The sequence below is a fragment of the Prunus mume genome, linkage group LG1 (genome assembly GCF_029339155.1).
Source record: "Prunus mume cultivar Tortuosa linkage group LG1, ASM2933915v1, whole genome shotgun sequence".
Taxonomy (NCBI): domain Eukaryota; kingdom Viridiplantae; phylum Streptophyta; class Magnoliopsida; order Rosales; family Rosaceae; genus Prunus; species Prunus mume.
This window is the reverse complement of record NC_142698.1, coordinates 4,407,828-4,426,340: the sequence shown is the minus strand read 5'-3', so window position 1 is coordinate 4,426,340 and position 18,513 is coordinate 4,407,828. Positions and strand designations below refer to the sequence as shown.

At 39.0% G+C, this 18,513-nt stretch overlaps 2 protein-coding genes across 2 annotated transcripts; one reads left to right on the top strand and one right to left on the bottom strand.

Moving 5' to 3' along the window:
* Positions 1 to 8,168: 8,168 nt before the first annotated feature.
* Positions 8,169 to 11,230, top strand: LOC103332029 (actin-7). The gene is made up of 5 exons (XM_008234719.3): positions 8,169 to 8,304; positions 9,284 to 9,354; positions 9,454 to 9,847; positions 9,931 to 10,544; positions 10,667 to 11,230. Exons 2-5 carry the CDS (start codon positions 9,295 to 9,297, stop codon positions 10,730 to 10,732), a joined length of 1,134 nt encoding a protein of 377 aa, XP_008232941.1. The 5' UTR covers positions 8,169 to 8,304; positions 9,284 to 9,294; the 3' UTR covers positions 10,733 to 11,230.
* Positions 11,231 to 13,538: 2,308 nt separating this feature from the next.
* LOC148920783 (carbamoyl phosphate synthase small chain, chloroplastic-like) lies at positions 13,539 to 18,292 on the bottom strand. The gene is made up of 10 exons (XM_089043283.1): positions 18,002 to 18,292; positions 17,288 to 17,420; positions 15,730 to 15,818; positions 15,590 to 15,650; positions 15,434 to 15,501; positions 15,195 to 15,323; positions 15,004 to 15,113; positions 14,545 to 14,892; positions 14,132 to 14,297; positions 13,539 to 13,924 (listed from the first exon to the last, which is right to left on the bottom strand). The coding sequence occupies exons 1-10, from the start codon at positions 18,129 to 18,131 to the stop codon at positions 13,875 to 13,877; spliced, it is 1,284 nt and encodes a 427-aa protein (XP_088899409.1). The 5' UTR covers positions 18,132 to 18,292; the 3' UTR covers positions 13,539 to 13,874.
* Between the last annotated feature and the right edge of the window lie 221 nt (positions 18,293 to 18,513).

Genomic DNA, 18,513 nt, shown 5'->3' with positions numbered 1-18,513 from the left:
AGAAAACTACTCCCGTGCCATGTTGCCTTTAGGAATCTGGAAGGATTGGATGCAAGTAGAATTGACACTCTCAACAAACTCCTGGCAGGAAAGCAAGTCAGTATCAAGGGCTTACAACAAAAGAGTCAAGAACAAGAGTTTTGAAGAGGGAGAGATAGTCTGGAAAGCAGTTCTGCCCCTTGGAACACATGTGGCTGGTTATGGAAAGTGGTCACCTACATGGGAAGGCCCTTTCATAATCAATCAAATTCTTGGAATGGAAGCATACAGGTTGCAGGATAGGGATGGAGAAATTCATACTGCTCCAATCAATGGCAAATGGTTAAAAAAGTTTTATCCAACCATGTGGGATTCACAGGCTGTACAAACAGATCTTGGGATAGAGACAGGACAACACTAAAAACTTTTGATTCCGTTTGAAGTTATCTTTGTTCTAAAGTTATTTTAAGTTTGTTCCTTTTGTATTTCCACTTCTGATTCTGTTTATTTCATCAATAGAAATTAAAAACTAGAATTGCAACAAAAATAAACTTTATTTAAAATAAATAAGCCGTTCCCCATGGCAAACTGTTCATCAAAAAGCAAAAATAAGAAAGCATAAATAAATAACAAAATCAAAATCCTAATTTTCTGAGAGTCTCTTGCAGATTGGTCTTCTTGATAGAAAGTTCTTTTTGGAGCAGCACCCCCTGATGAATTGAAGCCTCTGCAATCTCCAAGGCTGGCCTAGAAGATGCAACCATGTTCTACACAAGGAAAATGGCCTTAGTCTTGGAACTCAATCCACTCGAGCCTTGTCTGTACTTCCCGGCGCTCTGCCACCTGCTTTTGAAGCTCGCAATCTGCTTTCTCAGTTTGTCCGCAGTGGCTTTGGCTTCTTTATACCCCACCACCATCTAGTCCAGCTACGCTTTGCAAAATCAGCTGTTGGCTTCATGAGTGGCCTTGCGTAACTCGGAGGTTTTGAAGGTGGGCTTTAGATCCTCATAACGGTCGTGAAGGTTGAGCACATCCCTTGCCAAGCCAAGGCTCATCTCAAGTATAGGTTTTGGGGCCATGTTCGCTGCGGCGCAGTCCGATCCTTCATCAATCGGTGAAAGGCCTCCCGCCTCATCCCGGCTCAGAGATCGCCAGATCTTCGATCTCTCCATTGCCTCTTCCACGCTTTGGACTTTATCTTGCGTCTGGGAGCCGAAGCTTTTCAACTTGTCCACCGGTGGGCATCTAGGTCCATAGTCGCCACTTAGGTCGAATAGAGGCCGTGGCAGATGAACATGCAAGGGAATGAATAGGGATCTGTAGAAGGAAGCATGAGTCGAACTAGGCGAAATAGAAGAGAAGAAGACAAAAATACAATAACACTTACAAAGAACAATCGGAGGCTGCAAGGGGTGGTCCTCACCGCCAAGGTCCCAAGTTTTTGGTATTTCTACCTGTAAAGATTTGATGGTTAGGGAGACAAAAGAACAGGACAAAACTACATAAGACAGAAAAAGCAGTAAGGACAAAACTCACCATAAAGCTAGGAACGCAGTAGCCACTTTCACTACGGTTTGGAGCAAAGCAAGCACTTGTTCTGCTCGCCCACGTGCTCGATCCGGATTGCTCCGCTGGTCCTCACCGGAGCAGTGATAGAATGTTCTGCCTCTGGATCATCAAAAGGGCCACCTCGAGTTAGTTAGCCCGTCCCTATATCTTCCTGCTGAGCCAAGGCAATGCTCTCCGCTATCACCTCAAGAGAATTTCCTCCTACGGATGCAAGTAAGAAATAAAAGGGAGCAGAAACGAATCTTGCCAAATAAATAAGACTCACCTCTTCTTCCACTGTCTTGGCCTTCTCTTGAGGCCCCTCTCCTACTTCTTCTAGCTCTTCCAGCTCATTCTCTTGCTCCACACTCTTGAAAGCCTCTCTCGATCATCATCCGTGCAGTGGTGGTAGGAACCCTAATTCCCTCAGGGCCCACATATTCTTCTACAATCTTCTTTCTAAGTCTTTTTGACTTAGTAGGGGAGGAGAGGGACTCCCTGCAATGAAAGAAAATAAGCCTTAAGAATTATGGCAAAAGTAATTATGAAGAACTCAAAAAGAAATCACAAAATATACCGAGTCACAGGTTGGCGAGTTCTTTTCTTTTTCTTCTAACAGGAGAAGTGGCCTCAACAAGAGTCTGTTCTACCGATCTTCTTCTTCTTCTTCTTCTTCCTCTTCTCCATCCCGGAGGGCGCTCCAGATCCCAGCAATAATGAATTAATGCAGAAAACAAAAGTCAAGGATCAATCCAAAGCAAAGAAATGATAGGAGAAGTGAATAAACATGAAAACTTACCAAACACCTCTCCGCTCTGGGCAGCTTGGCTACCAATATTCTTTGTCAAAGAAGGATCGATTCATGATAGGATAAAATATTAGCATCATCACTAAAGACAGAATGGCCAATGAGATAGAATGGGCAATGATAGACAATTGAGAAATTACCTTCTATAACTTACATATTAATGTCTTTGATGGTACGCACCATGAACTTATGAGTCTCCTCGTCATGTGGGAGTCCATTGACCCAACCCTTAAAAAGAACACGAAGTGCGGTACTAGAAGCGGCGAGATCACGAAACCGCCTTCCACCAAGCATCAAACTTGCAGAATCGCAGGAATTGATTCCATGAAGGATAAAGGGCATCGCACTATTGTTAATCTTATTTATCGCACACCGCATCTTTGTGGACCTCCAAGTCATCTGCATCCCTCCAAGAAGAGCCACGATTGCAGCTTCGTATGACTTGAGGGGTATAAGTGAGGCAGCCAAGCTGCCTTGCACGAAGTTGGGATGGTAAACTTTTGCCCCAAATGATAATTTGGAGGCTTTCTCCTCCATGAGGCAGATCTGGGCAAGGTCACACTCAGAACTTCTTCCCAAATCATTTCTAGCATATTCTTCTTGGCTCTTTCTCAAACAAACGGTATCGAGTTGAAACCAAGGATAGGTTCTCCGATCACCACTTGCCACTGCTACTGCAGCACCTCTTGGTACAATGTCAAGAACATCGGTACTCATCAATCGACCTCTTGGGGACTTCGCCGACAACAGTGGTTGAGCCGTAACCTAATCCTCGAGCGGACCTATGTCCGAAACCTTAATTCAGAAAAATAGACCTGCGGCCGGATCCAATCATCCAAAAGGCACCGGAGCGCATGATTTAGCGGATACTCCAGGTGGCAGTGTGCGAGGTTCTTGAATAGATGAGCCGTAATCAGAGGCCCGAGTCCAACATCGGTGTGATTATGCAAAGCTTCGCCAAATGTCTATACTCAAGCGAGTGCACTGCGAAGAGCGGTTGGGCAAAATAAACATGTTCAAATCTAATACAAAAGAACAAAGACATATGTCATGGTCCTTGTCCTTCTCAAGACTTGAATTTTCGAGATAATTGGAGAATGAGCAATTACAGTTGATCGTGGAGAGATGTTGAATGGCTTGGCTAGCTTCTCTGGTTTTTCTTCCTGTGATAATCACCAACAGCATCAACAAGTCTTCCATGGGGCCTAAACCCGAAAATCTGAGCCATGTCCAGCAGAGTTGGAGCCATGGGGCCTATGCGAAAGTCGAAAGTGTTCTTGGCGGAATTCCAAAAACACAGAGCAGCAGCAAGTAGGTTCTCATCTCTTGATAGATTGCTCGAAGTATGGCGTCATAAATTCCACTGTTTCAGTGAGCCCCAAATCGGGAAGAAGCACATCAATCCAATCAGCCCACTTGACTGGACTGCTTCTCACTTCACTAGATGGGAACGAACGGCTCAAGTTCTTGCTAACCCAAGAATGAGAAGCCAGAGCGAAGAACTCTCGAAACATAGAGGGGCCTCAGCATCCTTCTTCATCAGTTCTACCATCTCGGGAGGAACGGGACCAAACCAGTGAGGCCCTAGCACCAAGGTATTTTCGAACAAATGGAGGACATTTTCGTCTAGGTTTTTCTGGGCAAAAGGATGGAGCTTGCTCCTAACCTCTATCGCATGCTTATCAATCCCACCCAGATAATGTAATCCGGAGGAACTGGAAGCAGAGGAAGATTGAGCAGGATTTGGGAAGACATTTCTCGAAATGATTTTTCCAAAAGGAAGGTTGATAGGAAGGGCAAGGCGAGTTCTAGCAAAAGAGAGTTTATCAAAAGAAAGCTCAAGAGGAATGAAGTCCGAAAGTACTAGGTTTTGGGTGAACAAAGTGGTTTTGAAATTCTTTTAAAGAAGCCAAAACGTGGGAAAAAGAAGAAGAGACGTGGAGAAGACAAGGCGTCATCGATATTGACTAGCTAATAAAGAGCTAGTAATCAAGCGTTTCACACGGGCACTAGCTTAGTGGGGAAACGTGACGTAGGATAACGTAAGAATTTACCATGCTCCAATTTAATGGCCATGTCATTTAAGTCCAAACCGCTCCAAAACGATTCGGACTTAAGCATTGTTTGGGCCTAAAATTGACACACCCACCAATAAAGAGGCCGAATAAGGCTACAAAAAATCAAAGCTTGGTCTTCGAGAAACAGAAGATGGAAGCCCAAAATCCGTAAGAGCCTAGCCCAAAGCTTATCAAAGCGAACAAAACTAACCGGGCCTCACAGTTGTGATAAAAGGGGGAGCCGAACAGAAACAAACCCACGTGACATCTCCTGGGATAAAGGAAAGTCAACAATGGCAATCATAGAAGAAGTGATTGAAAAGTTTATGTCATCAAGTCGCTCAAAACCTGAAAAATCTAAAGATCAAAATCCCTCTTACATATATATATTCGAGATTTTTTCTTCTATTCTACAGAGAAGGTAATTCTCCCAAAGAGATAAGCAAGCTACAATCTCAGAGAAGGATAAGTGGAAAGCAGGGAGCTGTCCAGAAAAGAAATCAAACTAACCATCACGGATGAAATCTCACAAAGGGCAGTTAAAATTGGGAAAAGAGATTAGGTTCTTTTTCATGAAAAACAGGGAAGTGATTGCCTATTTAAGAGCCTATCTGCCAAACTGATGAAATCATGTTTTCTTTCTTTCCATTAAAAAAGAAAAAAAGGGGGGAGATATCTTTTGAAAAGATTTGCCGCCCATTATTAAACAGAATCACCCTACTCTAGAACTATAGATACAAGAATGAGTGAACAGGGCAAAAGACACAAAAAAATTCAACACCCAATCAAACAAAATCTTACACAAGAAAACCATCACTCAAATAGACAACTCAAAAATCAACCAAAAAGCCCACTTGAATTTCAAGTGAAACCAACAGATCAGACCTAAGGCTCTGACTTAAGAAATAAGTCATTCAAAACGAGATTCTCTCTATAAATTTGGTTCAAAAAACCAAGACATGTAGAGCTTGAGCTTTCCCCAAACAAGTGCTAAACCATTTTTTAGCATCAACAACACCAAACGACTAGACCCACTTAATAGCTAAAGACTCACGTCATAACAACAAATAAAGTATATATATTAAACAAAATATATAAACTCATTGATAAAAGCCGGATAATCTCAATACTATGAACAATCTTATTCAACAATAATCAAAGAACAACAATATAATAGAAAAAAAAATTAAAGGGAAACACACTTGGATTCTAAGTTTCCAACAAAAATTCAACATACCTGCAATAGATTAATACATGCATACCCACATATTAGACTTCATCAACAAATAATAAAAAATTAAAACAAGAGCTTTGAAAAATCAAAGGATGTAATCAGTCTTCACCTATACAACCAGTACATCATTTATATCTTGGAATAAAATATCAGTATTCTAATTTTTATAACTAATTGGAAGGATTCATGGGTCATTACCTATGTTATACTTGAAAAAATAAAATAAACAAACAAAATAAGAACAAAAATCTCACCAAAACAGGGACCCTCTTTAAAGAAGAACAACCAAGTCAGCCCCAACTGAAAAGAGCAAAGAAACCCTTAAATTTAATCTCTCTCTCAATCTGAATTAGCAACCCCAATTGAGAAGAGCAAAGAAAACTCCCAAATTTATATATATATATATATATATATATATATATATATATATAACCAGCAAACACGAAAATCACTACCACACATCCCTCCAACTCCATGGCTCTAAGGAAGAATGCAATTTCTTCTTCAATGAAAAGAAGAAGGAAGAGATGGTCGGTTTGGAGGAAGTAGAGAGAAAGTTTAAGTAAACAATTGAAGTTTTATTTTATTTTATTTATATATATCAATAGTAAAAAATTGAAGTTAAAGATTATATTTAAGAATAGTATTGGCAATCGAACTCGTTAGTGACAAGATTTGGCTTCCTGGTGTCTAAAATTTTAAGTGCTTAATATTTTCACTTCCCACGCTAGAAGGGACTGGGGCATTGGCTTGCCAGTAAATTTAGTAGTGACAAAAGACTTTGTCAGTATTATTTAGTAGTGACAAATCATTAGACTTTGCCAGATTGGGTCCCAGCTAGCTGAATTGCTCTTTTGCTAGTATTAGGCCCTGTTTGGGATTGCTTTTTGGCTAAAAATCTGCTTCACTTTAAAGTTAAGCTTTAAAGTATTTGATAAAAATAAAATAACCGATTATTTTAAAAGGTATGCCTTTTAAAAGTCGTTCTGCGTTGCTTTTCAAAATCGCTTTCAAAAGAAGCAGAGATGAACCTTTAATGAATTTTTTAATTCTCAAAATACCATCATTCATTTTAAAAAATGACATCACCTCCACTTCCATATCCAACTTCACCACTTGCATCACCTCATTCACTACCTCCACAACCACCGCCACCACCACCACCACCACCACCACATCCTCATCCTCCTCATCCTCCACCATCACCACCATAACCACCACCTCCTCCACCAACTCCACCACCATCTCCTCCACCTCCACCTCCACCACCACCACCACCACCACCTCCTCCAAAACCTCCACATCCACCACTACCTCCACAACCACCACCACCATGTTGCCACTGCCACCACCACCACCAACTCCACGACATCCATCCCCACCACCACCACCACCACTACCACAACCACCAACTCCACCTTCATCACCACCACGACCTCCACTCTACCACCACCACTACCACCACATGATTAGTACATAACACTTTCAACATCATGTTTATTTTAGTCATTATTCACAATTACAACAATTTTATATTAAAATTTACCAAATTGTTTTGTCACTGTTTTTTGTACTAACAACACTTTAAAAATATTGTTTACCAAACATAGAGCTGCTTTACTTTACAACTAATTATTTTCAAAGCACAGTAGAAACAACTTTTTTAAAAAAAGTGACAGCAATCCCAAAATTGTAGTAGTGTTTGAAATTATTTTATTTTATTTTTGTAATTAGGAAATTCTTGTGGGGTAGTGTTGGGTTCTTCTAATTTTTTTGTTTGATTACAAACGATATTCCACTTTAATTTAAATTTTTGTTTAATTATAAACGATATTCCACTTTAATTTAATCTAAATAAAGAGGAGGTGGATTTGAATTCGGGTGTGTTTTTTTTTTTTAACTGAGCAAAATGATTTTGATAGAATAAATTTTTTAAAAAAGTAGTAAAATAAATAAATTTGGTGGTTTTTTTTTTCATTTTATTTAATTTTCGTTAAATTGGTTGGTTGGTTTGCATTGATTTTGAAATTTGAAGTGTTTTGGTGCGAAACTGGCCGGCGCGCGATTGAGTCGAAGCAAGGAAACCCACCAAATCCCCGAAAAGGCAACAGCCGAGCCTAGGGAGCCGAGCTAAGCCAAACAGCACCTGTTGCAATGGATATTAATGTCAAGGACAGACCAATACAACCGCGGAGATTCTGAATTATGACGCGAACCATACGGACCGGAAGCTGACGTGGCAATCAAGAGGCGGAAGCAGCAGATCAAACGGCTGAGATTAAATAAAAAAAACCAACATCCCCAATCGAACAGAACATGGGTTGAGTAGGAGGATTTGGAGAAAAGGCTGTCAGCCAGGTCACCCTATCTTTTCTCGTGGTCGAAATGATTCTTCACCCAGAAAATAAAATTCCAAAAAAATTAAAATTTAGAAAAAGTGGAAATAAAATAAAAATATGCAACATTTAATTTGGTCCAAATTTCATGTGCATTTCAAAACCCGGAGCTATATATATATATGACCCTCTCTCATTGCAGGCTCACCCTAATTCTGCTCTGTTTTCATTTCGACCATTTCTTGTCAGCCTTGAAGAAGAGAGAGACACAGCCAAGCCTTCGTCTGCAGAGGTTGGCTTGGTTATTCTTCATCGTCGTCTTCGATTGTCTTCGTCTTCAAGGTAATCTGAGTGGATCTCTGCAATTTCTGTGTGGTCGTAGTTTGAAATTCTCTGCGTGTTGTTTTTTGTTTGGTGAAAATTGAGCTTGATTTGTAATTGACGAGTAGATTGGAGCTCATTTGTGTCTGATCTGGAAGATTTGCTGCCGATTCTTGTGTATTTGTGATTGCTGGAGTTAAATCTTGTATGAGCATAGTGATCTGTAGTCTCTTTTACCGATCGCTTTGGTAGATTGTGATTTTGAATATTTCTTTGTATTGAGGTGGTTTTGAAGTTTGATCTGGTGCTCTCTTCTTTGGATCTAATGCTAGTGATCTGCTTTGTTTTGCATATCTCTGTTTTTCTTTTCTTTTAGATCTGTATATCTTAATTAGTTGGAATTTGATATGCTTTGATTTGTTCATATATTCAGTGAAAGCATTGAATTTGAACTCTGATGGTTGAGATTTAAATCTCATGCAAGCCTTTTTCATTGCCTGTGAAAAATAAAAACCCAGGATAAACAGTGTGTTTGAAGTAGGTATTAGAGTGAGCTGTTTTGAAAAAAAAAAAAGATGTTTATTTTGCTGATTGAGCATTGTAGTAGCAATCTATCTAAGCCATCGGGATAATATGGAAAAAAAATCTTTTTATTTATAGTAGTGATGGTTTGATTTTGTCTTGTTTGCTTTTGGCTGGCTATGATGAATGGGATCTAAAACTTTAGGCAGTATTCATCAGTGTGTTGTGTATTGAATTGATTAACATATTGTAGGAGTAGTGTGCATGAGGTTTTTTAAGGTGATTCTTTATGAATGAAAATGTAAGAGACTTATAATGCACAAAGGAATAATGAGACTGATTACCTTTTTGTTATACACGAACTAAATTAACTGACAAGATATTTGATAGTGAACATGGCATGGCATTTTGATCACTGATATGGTTTCACTCATGTAGTATATTGTTGTTGTATTAATTCTGTATGTCTTGGTTTCAGGTTTGTAAAAGATGGCTGATGCTGAGGACATTCAACCCCTTGTCTGTGACAATGGAACTGGAATGGTGAAGGTAAGTGTCATTTATTTGCCTCTTTTGTGTTCTTTATGCATTGAAGTTTAATTGAAGCTTTAATTAAACCGTTGTCATATACTACGACTAATTATGCAGGCTGGATTTGCTGGTGACGATGCACCCAGGGCAGTGTTTCCTTCTATTGTTGGTCGACCACGACACACTGGTGTTATGGTTGGTATGGGTCAGAAGGATGCCTATGTAGGTGATGAAGCCCAATCTAAGAGAGGTATCCTTACCTTGAAATATCCCATTGAACATGGTATAGTAAGCAACTGGGATGACATGGAGAAGATCTGGCATCACACTTTCTACAATGAGCTTCGTGTTGCTCCTGAAGAGCACCCAGTTCTTCTTACTGAGGCTCCTCTCAACCCTAAGGCTAACAGAGAAAAGATGACGCAGATCATGTTTGAGACCTTCAATGTGCCTGCCATGTATGTTGCCATCCAGGCCGTTCTCTCTCTGTATGCCAGTGGTCGTACAACTGGTTCGTATCAACTATTTGCTGAGTCTGAATCTTGATATCTTATTATTATTGTTCTGGCATTGAATGAGCTTCCCATTGTACAGGTATTGTGCTGGACTCTGGTGATGGTGTGAGTCACACTGTGCCAATCTATGAAGGTTATGCCCTCCCTCATGCCATTCTTCGTCTGGACCTTGCTGGTCGTGACCTTACAGATGCCTTGATGAAGATTCTCACCGAAAGAGGGTACATGTTCACCACCACTGCTGAGCGGGAAATTGTCCGTGATATGAAGGAGAAGCTCGCATATGTTGCCCTGGACTATGAGCAAGAACTTGAGACTGCTAAGAGCAGCTCTTCAGTAGAGAAGAACTATGAGCTTCCCGATGGCCAAGTAATCACAATTGGAGCTGAGAGATTCCGGTGCCCAGAAGTTCTCTTCCAACCATCACTCATTGGAATGGAAGCTGCTGGAATTCATGAGACTACCTACAACTCTATCATGAAGTGTGATGTGGATATTAGGAAAGACCTATATGGAAACATTGTGCTCAGTGGTGGGTCAACTATGTTCCCCGGTATTGCAGACAGGATGAGCAAGGAGATTACTGCTCTTGCTCCTAGCAGCATGAAGATTAAGGTTGTGGCTCCACCAGAGAGAAAGTACAGTGTCTGGATTGGAGGGTCCATCCTTGCATCCCTCAGTACCTTCCAGCAGGTGATCATCATTGTTGTATCTCTTGCTTGTTTATGATTTCCTTTCCTTCATTTTTTTTTTATTCCTATGCTATATATAGTTTCTGCTTGAGACTGATATGCTTTTTTTTCTTTTCTAATTAGATGTGGATTTCCAAGGGTGAGTACGATGAGTCTGGTCCATCCATTGTCCACAGGAAGTGCTTCTGAGTTCTACAAATGTTTTGATGGTGAGTTATTTTTCAATTTAGTTGGATTTTCGTGTCGTGTCATGTGAAGTCAGTTTGGTTGGCAACGATATGCGTTGAGGTGGGGTCAGTGAAGGACGGAGTAGATTCTGATGTTGATGTATCATAGCTTTTCATCCATGTGAGAGGCTTTGCTTGCAATGGCAATGGTGTTCTGTATATGTGGTGGGCAGAAAATCAGTCGAAATCCATCCTCGCCTTACCTAATCTTTGGTTCAACCATCTCTTTCAGTAGGATGTTTGTAGCAGGAGAGTGATTGGGATGCTTTTTCAATTTTTTTTTTTCCTTTTTCCTTTTTCCTTTTTATTTCCCTTTTGTTCTATATTTGACGGTCTTTTTTCCTGAGAACATTAATATTAATAGCTTTATTGTATCTGAAATTTTATGGTAGTGTCAGTTTGTGGTCATAAACTGCTATGGAAATTATATTTAAATACTGGCTTGAAAGCTTGAGAGGAATCTTGGCTCTTCTGTGCTTTGAATTGGTTCTTTTGAGGTGTGTTGGCGTTTTGTTTTTGTTCGTGGTCAGGGTTTTATTTTGTCAAGGAATCCTTGGCCTCAAACGAATGGATGGGCCTGCCATTTGCCAATTGTATGCGAGAACCTGCCAAGGGTTTTATTTCTTAATTTTTTGTAATTTTGTCTTTATGCATACTTCACTTTGAAACTACTTGTGTGTACCTACCACTCAAATATTCTAACAAATACAAAGAAAAAAAGAAAATATCAATAAGATGAGATTGGAACCGAGGCATTTATTCCGTGAACATGACCGGCTAACTTCTCAGTTCCCAAAAGAAACCTCCTTTTCGAGCTTGGTTTTAGAGTGGAACGTTAACTTCCTTCATGAGTTAACCTCAATGAAATTCGAATCTGTACCATACTTCCTTTACAAACTCGATGCATGATCGCTTCCGCGAATCAAAGAATCAGAGCATGGCGATCTCTACAGTACCTATATTTTTGGGTATAAAATTTATGATGATAGGTATCAGAAATGGAATAATTTTTGTGTGTTGGGGTTTAGATTTAGAGTGGATGAAGTGAAAAACTTGTTTTGGTGGAGGGCACGGTGTTGGCATCAAGATCCTAAATAAAAGTGAAGAAAATGTAAAGGCCATTTGTATTTGGATTTGAATATCAAATATTATGTCCTTTTTAGCAAAACAAATTAATTGTATGGATTTCATTTCAGTTGAGGATTTCAAATAAGAAATTGAGAAATTTTAATGCCACCTCTCCTTGAACTTTTAACGTGAGAAGTCTGGCTCAACCTAACATGAACTGACTTTTGTGAGGCCAAAGAATTTTTTAAATTAAAATTTATTTTCTGACTACACCCTCAGATGTTATGTTTCTTAAACCTACTATCACTTTAACAAAGTGAACCTCAACCATTAAAGGCAGAAAAAATCACACAAGTTGATGAAAAAGCTATTCGTAACTAATGGAACATAAAATCGTCTCTTTGGAGCCTCCAAATGAGATATGGTTCAATAATTTTTTACTCTCCACCCTAGTACAGTGTTTAGTTGGATTGACTCTGATTTTTGGTGTGCTGCTCTCTCAGGTGGTCATGGGGTAAGCCTCCATGGTATTTGTGTGTGTGAGTTTCTCCCTTCCCCCTTCTTAACTAAAAATCCTTAAAATTTTAAATTGTTTCGTGCTGAATGTTAAGATTTAGTATTTTCTCTTAGCGGTATCTCTCAGGTGCGTGCCCTCTAAAATTTGTTGTGTGCGCTGAAATGTTCCCCCCTTCCCCCATCTTAACTAAAAATTCTTAAAATTGTAGGTAGTTTCGTGCTGAATATTGGAATTTCATATTTTTTCTTGATGGTATCTCTCACGTGTATGATCTGTAAAATTTGTTGTGTGCTCTTGTTGGGGCCTGATTTTTACATCTTAAATTAATGCCCATTTGGGCCAAGTCGTGGCTTGGGTTTTCGTTATTTGAAGTGGATGGATTCCTTGGGCTATTTTAAATGGCTAAAAATGGAATTATCTATTAATTAATAATTACCTAGGAAATCAAGGATAATTCATGCTCATTTTTGGCGCAAATCAATTAGATAATTGATTTTAAAAGATTACGATCTGATCTTCACAAAGGCGTGACCTAATAGACTATGATCTCTCTTGATAGGGTAAAAATCATGTGAAAGGGAGGAGATAGCTAATGCCAAAGACACAAATTTTCAACAATCAACTCGATACAAATCCTAATCCCTTTCTCAAGGCTGGCCAGTTTATTGATAATTTCTCTGCTAGATCTATCTCTCGTATCAATTTCCAATTGATTTGCATCAATTGAAGGCGTTGTGCTTGACCATAGTGCAAGTTATGACATTATTTCTCGACTGTTATCATTGCTTGACTATAGTGCATCATTTGTCTTGAGTCATGAAAAAGAACTAAATGGAACTAGTTTTCCCATTCAATTCGAAATTGTTTGATCAAAGTCAGTTTCTTGGTGTCAAAGTTAATTCTTATTCAAGAGTTTTACACTACTAATAGTGGCACGCTCGCAAAGTCATACAATCTCAGGCCTACTCTCTCCAATGCTTTCACCGTCCACAACCGGAGACTTGACAGGTTGGGAGAGCTCATGTCTTGGGGAGATGTTCACAGTTTGGGGTTCTCTTTTTAGGTTGATGTACTGTAAACATAATAGTATGGCGGATGGACAATTACTGAAGGACAGTTCTGATAAGTTGGATGGTTGCAGTCAATGCATGAACTTATTTTCATAGATGTGTGTGCGATCATCTATAGAATAACCATTATATTTAACCCCAATTCGCGTAAGAAAGCAAACAAAACAAAACCAATTGGGTAATAATTATACAACTCCAAGTGAGGAATGCTGTTTTATAAATTTCACTGGGTGTCTAAGCAACGTAAATCTTTTTTACTTCACAACCACTAGCAAAATCACGATGCTACAAAATGAAAAAGGTGGGAAGCACACTCCTCACTAGTTTTCTGCACCTGAAACCGCACCCGCAAAACAAATAGATAAGAGCAGTAGATCGATTATTGAACTACCGTTCGAGCCCTCGCTACCTTAGGCATGTCATCCATCAATAAAGTTGGGGCATAGCCTTCATGCATTTACTTTCACTTTCTTCATCAGATTTATGAATTCCCCAAAAGCTGCAGTAAAAAGTTCCGTTAATCAATACCGGTTTCTTAATGTCAATACAGTATGCATGCACCATCAGAAAGAAATGGAAAAGGGTGTGTAGGGCAAGAAAATTAGCAACGAAGAAGACGAGGCAAAAAATCACATGCTATGAGCTCTACCTTCCCCTTGCACCAGTGTATTTGATAATTGTAAAATAGAAACACAATTCACATTACCATAATCTGAATCACGAGGTCCTGGGGATGCTTCAGGGTGGTATTGAAGAGACATGATGTTTTGTGCAGGATAGGCAAGACCAGCACAGCTTCCGTCATTGAGATTGACATGAGTGACTTCTACACCTTCTGGAAGTGATGCAGGGTCAACTGCATAGTTGTGGTTCTGCCACAAAAGAAAATGCAGAAAAAGTTTTTGAATTCATAGATGTAACTCATATGATTAACTACAAAAAAAAGAAAAAGGAAAACAAATTCTAGCACAACAAGCTTAAGACACAATATACAGTATTACCTATCACTTGGCATGCTTACTTCAAGATGCCAATTGAGTTCTTTCAAATTTATTCAAATATAACAGTACTCAAATATTGTCACATTCTATTTAAAAGAAACTTATGTGATTTAGTTACCTGAGCACTGATCTCAACATGTCCACTATGAAGGTTACGTACTGGATGATTTCCTCCATGGTGACCAAACTTCATTTTAAATGTTTTACCACCTAATGCCTGGCCAAGCAATTGATGACCCATGCAAATTCCAAAAACAGGAACCTTTCCAAGTATCTCCTTGACTGTTTCAACAGCATACGGAACAGCAGACGGGTCTCCAGGGCCATTGCTGAAAAGAACCCCATCTGGTTTCCTCTTAAGAATCTCTGATGCTGGCCATGTTGAAGGCACAACAGTAATTTTACAGCCATGGGAAGCCAAGCGCCTAAGTATGTTATGTTTGATTCCAAAATCATATGCAACAACCTTCAATCCATACACAGAAAAAGAGTAAATTAAGACCAAACTACCAACATGGCAACATCGGGGCAACAATTTAGTAATTCAAAATTCAAATAGAACTTTATGAGAACTTACATGAAAAGCCTCTCCATCTCTTCCACTGTAGTTAAATTCCCACTCTGAATTTGTTTTATCCACCCATTCATAAGGTTCCTTGCATGACACACCACTTATTAAATCGACCCCTGCAAAATTAAATTAAAACCATGAGCCATTAGCTGTGCAATATTTACCAACTTCTTTAACTAACTCCATGAGATCCTTACCAACAATATCCCACAAACGAGACATTTCTAATAATTCCTCATCTGTTTTCGACTCTTCTGTGCTCAAAACACCAACAAGGCTTCCATCTTGTCTTAATCTGCGGGTGATAGCACGTGTGTCAACATCATCTGTTATATAATCAGCCAGCATCAAAAGAAAAAGTCAGAAGTTGCACAGATAAAGCATATCACACCAATTAACATGATTCAGAAAAAGATTACAGCCTGGTTTAACTTACAAATTCCCATGATATTCCTTTCGGCTAAATAATCACCAAGTGTTTCTGCACATCTCCAATTTGAAGTACTGCAAAACATGCAACACAATAAACAAAACCAATTTACTGAAAAAAGTGAGCAGAGCTAATCAGAAAAGTTAGCAAAAGGAAGCATACCTGATGCTTAAACTCCTGATCACTAGACCACCAAGGAAGCATTGCTTTGATTCTTCATCATCTGAAAGGGAACCCATCAATATGAGAATTCACATATCCAAGTCAACAAAATTTTTAAGACAGAGGAAAAACCAACCTACCAAAATTCACACCAGTATTTCCAATATGCGGGTTTGTCATCAGGACAAATTGACCAGCATAACTAGGGTCTGTAAGAATTTCCTGATACCTGCATATAAATGTGGAATGCCCATATATCAGACTCCATGTATGTTCTTAGCAACTCTAGAAACATTCAACCCAACCAAAGCCGTGGTAACTACTTCCATTCATGCAAGCACTTGATCTTCTTTACCCAAAGTGTGATTATCTTCAAGCCCTTGGGGTTAGCCCAAGTGGTGGGTGGATAATGAGTTAGGATTTGGACAGGGCAAGGGTTTTATTCCCTCCAATGTAACAAAATAACAATATTTATCATCTTCACTTTCAGATGGAAGAAAGACAGGAGATGTATAATATTTCAATAAGTTGGTCAGCTTGTACTCAGACGACTCAATAATTACTCAAACATTTAGTGACTGACTTATGTAGTAATTTGACTAATAGACAGTATCCATGCAAGTTAACATATTCACACATTTTGAGGTGGAGAAACCATGGCTTGTAGGAAAGAACATTTCACAACTATGTAATGTGCAGGAAGGTACTTGGCACTTAGTTTGACTCATTTGAACAACAATTGCTAGCCAATGGTCTATGGGCCTAACAACACCCTCCTTTCCCTTAACAACAAGTGTGGTGGGTGTGTTTCAGGATTGAGTGCCTGGTATGTGCATGTAGTAGGAAGAAATTAAAAGGCAATGCCATCCAGTTAAGAAGACATGGAGCCTATATATCTCTTCTACCAATACGGGGAAATCATGCATGTTTGTTGGCCCATAGAATAGTTGGGAGTCAACTATTACTGTTGGTTGAAAAAATTTATTAAAAAAAATTCAAAATATATCTACATGTATAAAGGAAAACATAAGCTGCTCTATCAACACCAGCTCCTCAATAATCACTCAGATTCCGTCTATGTTGCACCTAGGAAGGAATAAATCAACTAGTCTGAGAAATCAAAACATGCCACAACATGTAAAATCAACCTCTCCATATTCCTATACCCTTGGGCACACAAATATCTATTATTTATTTATATATACTCAGAAATCCCACCAACCCACTTTGCTCATTTGAACTCAAAACTGGGGCCTCATGCGGAACCCAACAATCATTGGGAGGCAGGAAACTCTAGCAAATACCTAGGCTATCTTGATGAATCAAACCCCAGACCACGTGGGGGAAAACCACAGGCCTGAGCACTCGTCTATAAAATTATGAACATCGGCACCATGGTAATGACTCAAATTCCGTCTTTTTTTGGTCTTTAGCAATGAATCAACTAAATCAGGAAAAGGAAATGATACCATAGTAGGGAAGTAATTGCTGGAATAACTTAACATTGCAATAGCTTTCAAAAAGACTAGGAAATACTCGTGCAAGTAAATATACTGCTCAAGTCAATATAGGAGGGTCCATGGTGAAAGGTTGAGAAACCCCTTGTATTATAGCAGCTAAATCCCACAAGAAAGAAAGTGACAAGATAGTTGACATGTTAAGATAAATTCCTGGAAATGCACCATTAAGTCATCTTACCCGGTCAAGGATGTGTTGAATACAACTTCACCAACTTGGGTTCCTGAAGCACCAAATGACTTTGCTCTCCAGATTGAACCATCTTCAAGCACAAGTCTAGCATCTGAAGTCTTCCAAGGTCTCTCTGACAAACCTAAATCATAAAAAATAATATGAAGTGTAGATATCAAAGTATAAGGGTCTAGCATGCTAAGATTTTCTTGTGGAACAACGATGAAAAATACAAATGGGAAGGGAGAAAGTTCGGTATTAAAGATTAAAAAAAACATTGCAATATTAACCCCGTATTAGTAAGGAACTAACAACATCTAACATTATAAACTCTTGAAACTTCTACATAGAATGTAAAAAATCCTAATGTGCAACACATATGATGCCGAAATTTGCAGTTCAACTGATTGTTTATTCATCCAAAACATGTTTTCTGAACATAAGAACAAGAATTACATAGCTGAATTGTGGATTGTTTAACCAAACAAAACCATCATTTTGTATATTTATTTTCAATTAAAATTTCCATGGCACCCAATCTACTTGCCCTTCAATACAATTACTGTGAAATTAACTGTCAGTGCATTAAATATAATCTTTAAAAAATTAAAAAAAATTCAGATAAAGAACATTTCAACCCTGAGGCACACTAATGGGCTGGAACAGTTGGCATAACCAAGAACAACAATTGAAATGAGGGAAATGAAAGAGTACTCGCAGTACCTGGGACCACGTTTGCGGTGGCGGAGGAGCATCTGAGAGTGCAAACCCTAAGCTTTGTAGGGTTTGGAGACTTTGGAAGAATGAAAGTCGACGGGTTTCTTAGAGCTAAGTTGAAAGCAGCTGTGGCCATTCTCTTCTTCTTCTTCTCTCTCTGTGCCTGTGATGGTGGTGGTGTTTTAGAGAGTTCAGGACTGAAGTATCAGAGAGATTCGACCAAAGAGAAAAAAGAAGTTTCTTCTGACAGCCAAAAGATTAAAAAACCCTCTATTCGGTTTTATAATTTTGGGGTTGTTTTTCCTTCTGGTGAAATTGGCTAAAATAGCTCTTTTTTCACAAATTTTATTCTAAAATACCTCTTGCATTGAAGAGGTAGGAACGATAAGAACATTTTCACTCATTTATCATGACAAAAGGTAAGGGTAGGTAAGTGTTGTTACTATTTATATGAATAGATTGTCTCATTTGCGGATCCAGGAATTTTCCGAGAAGGCAACATTTAAAAGGCTAAAAGC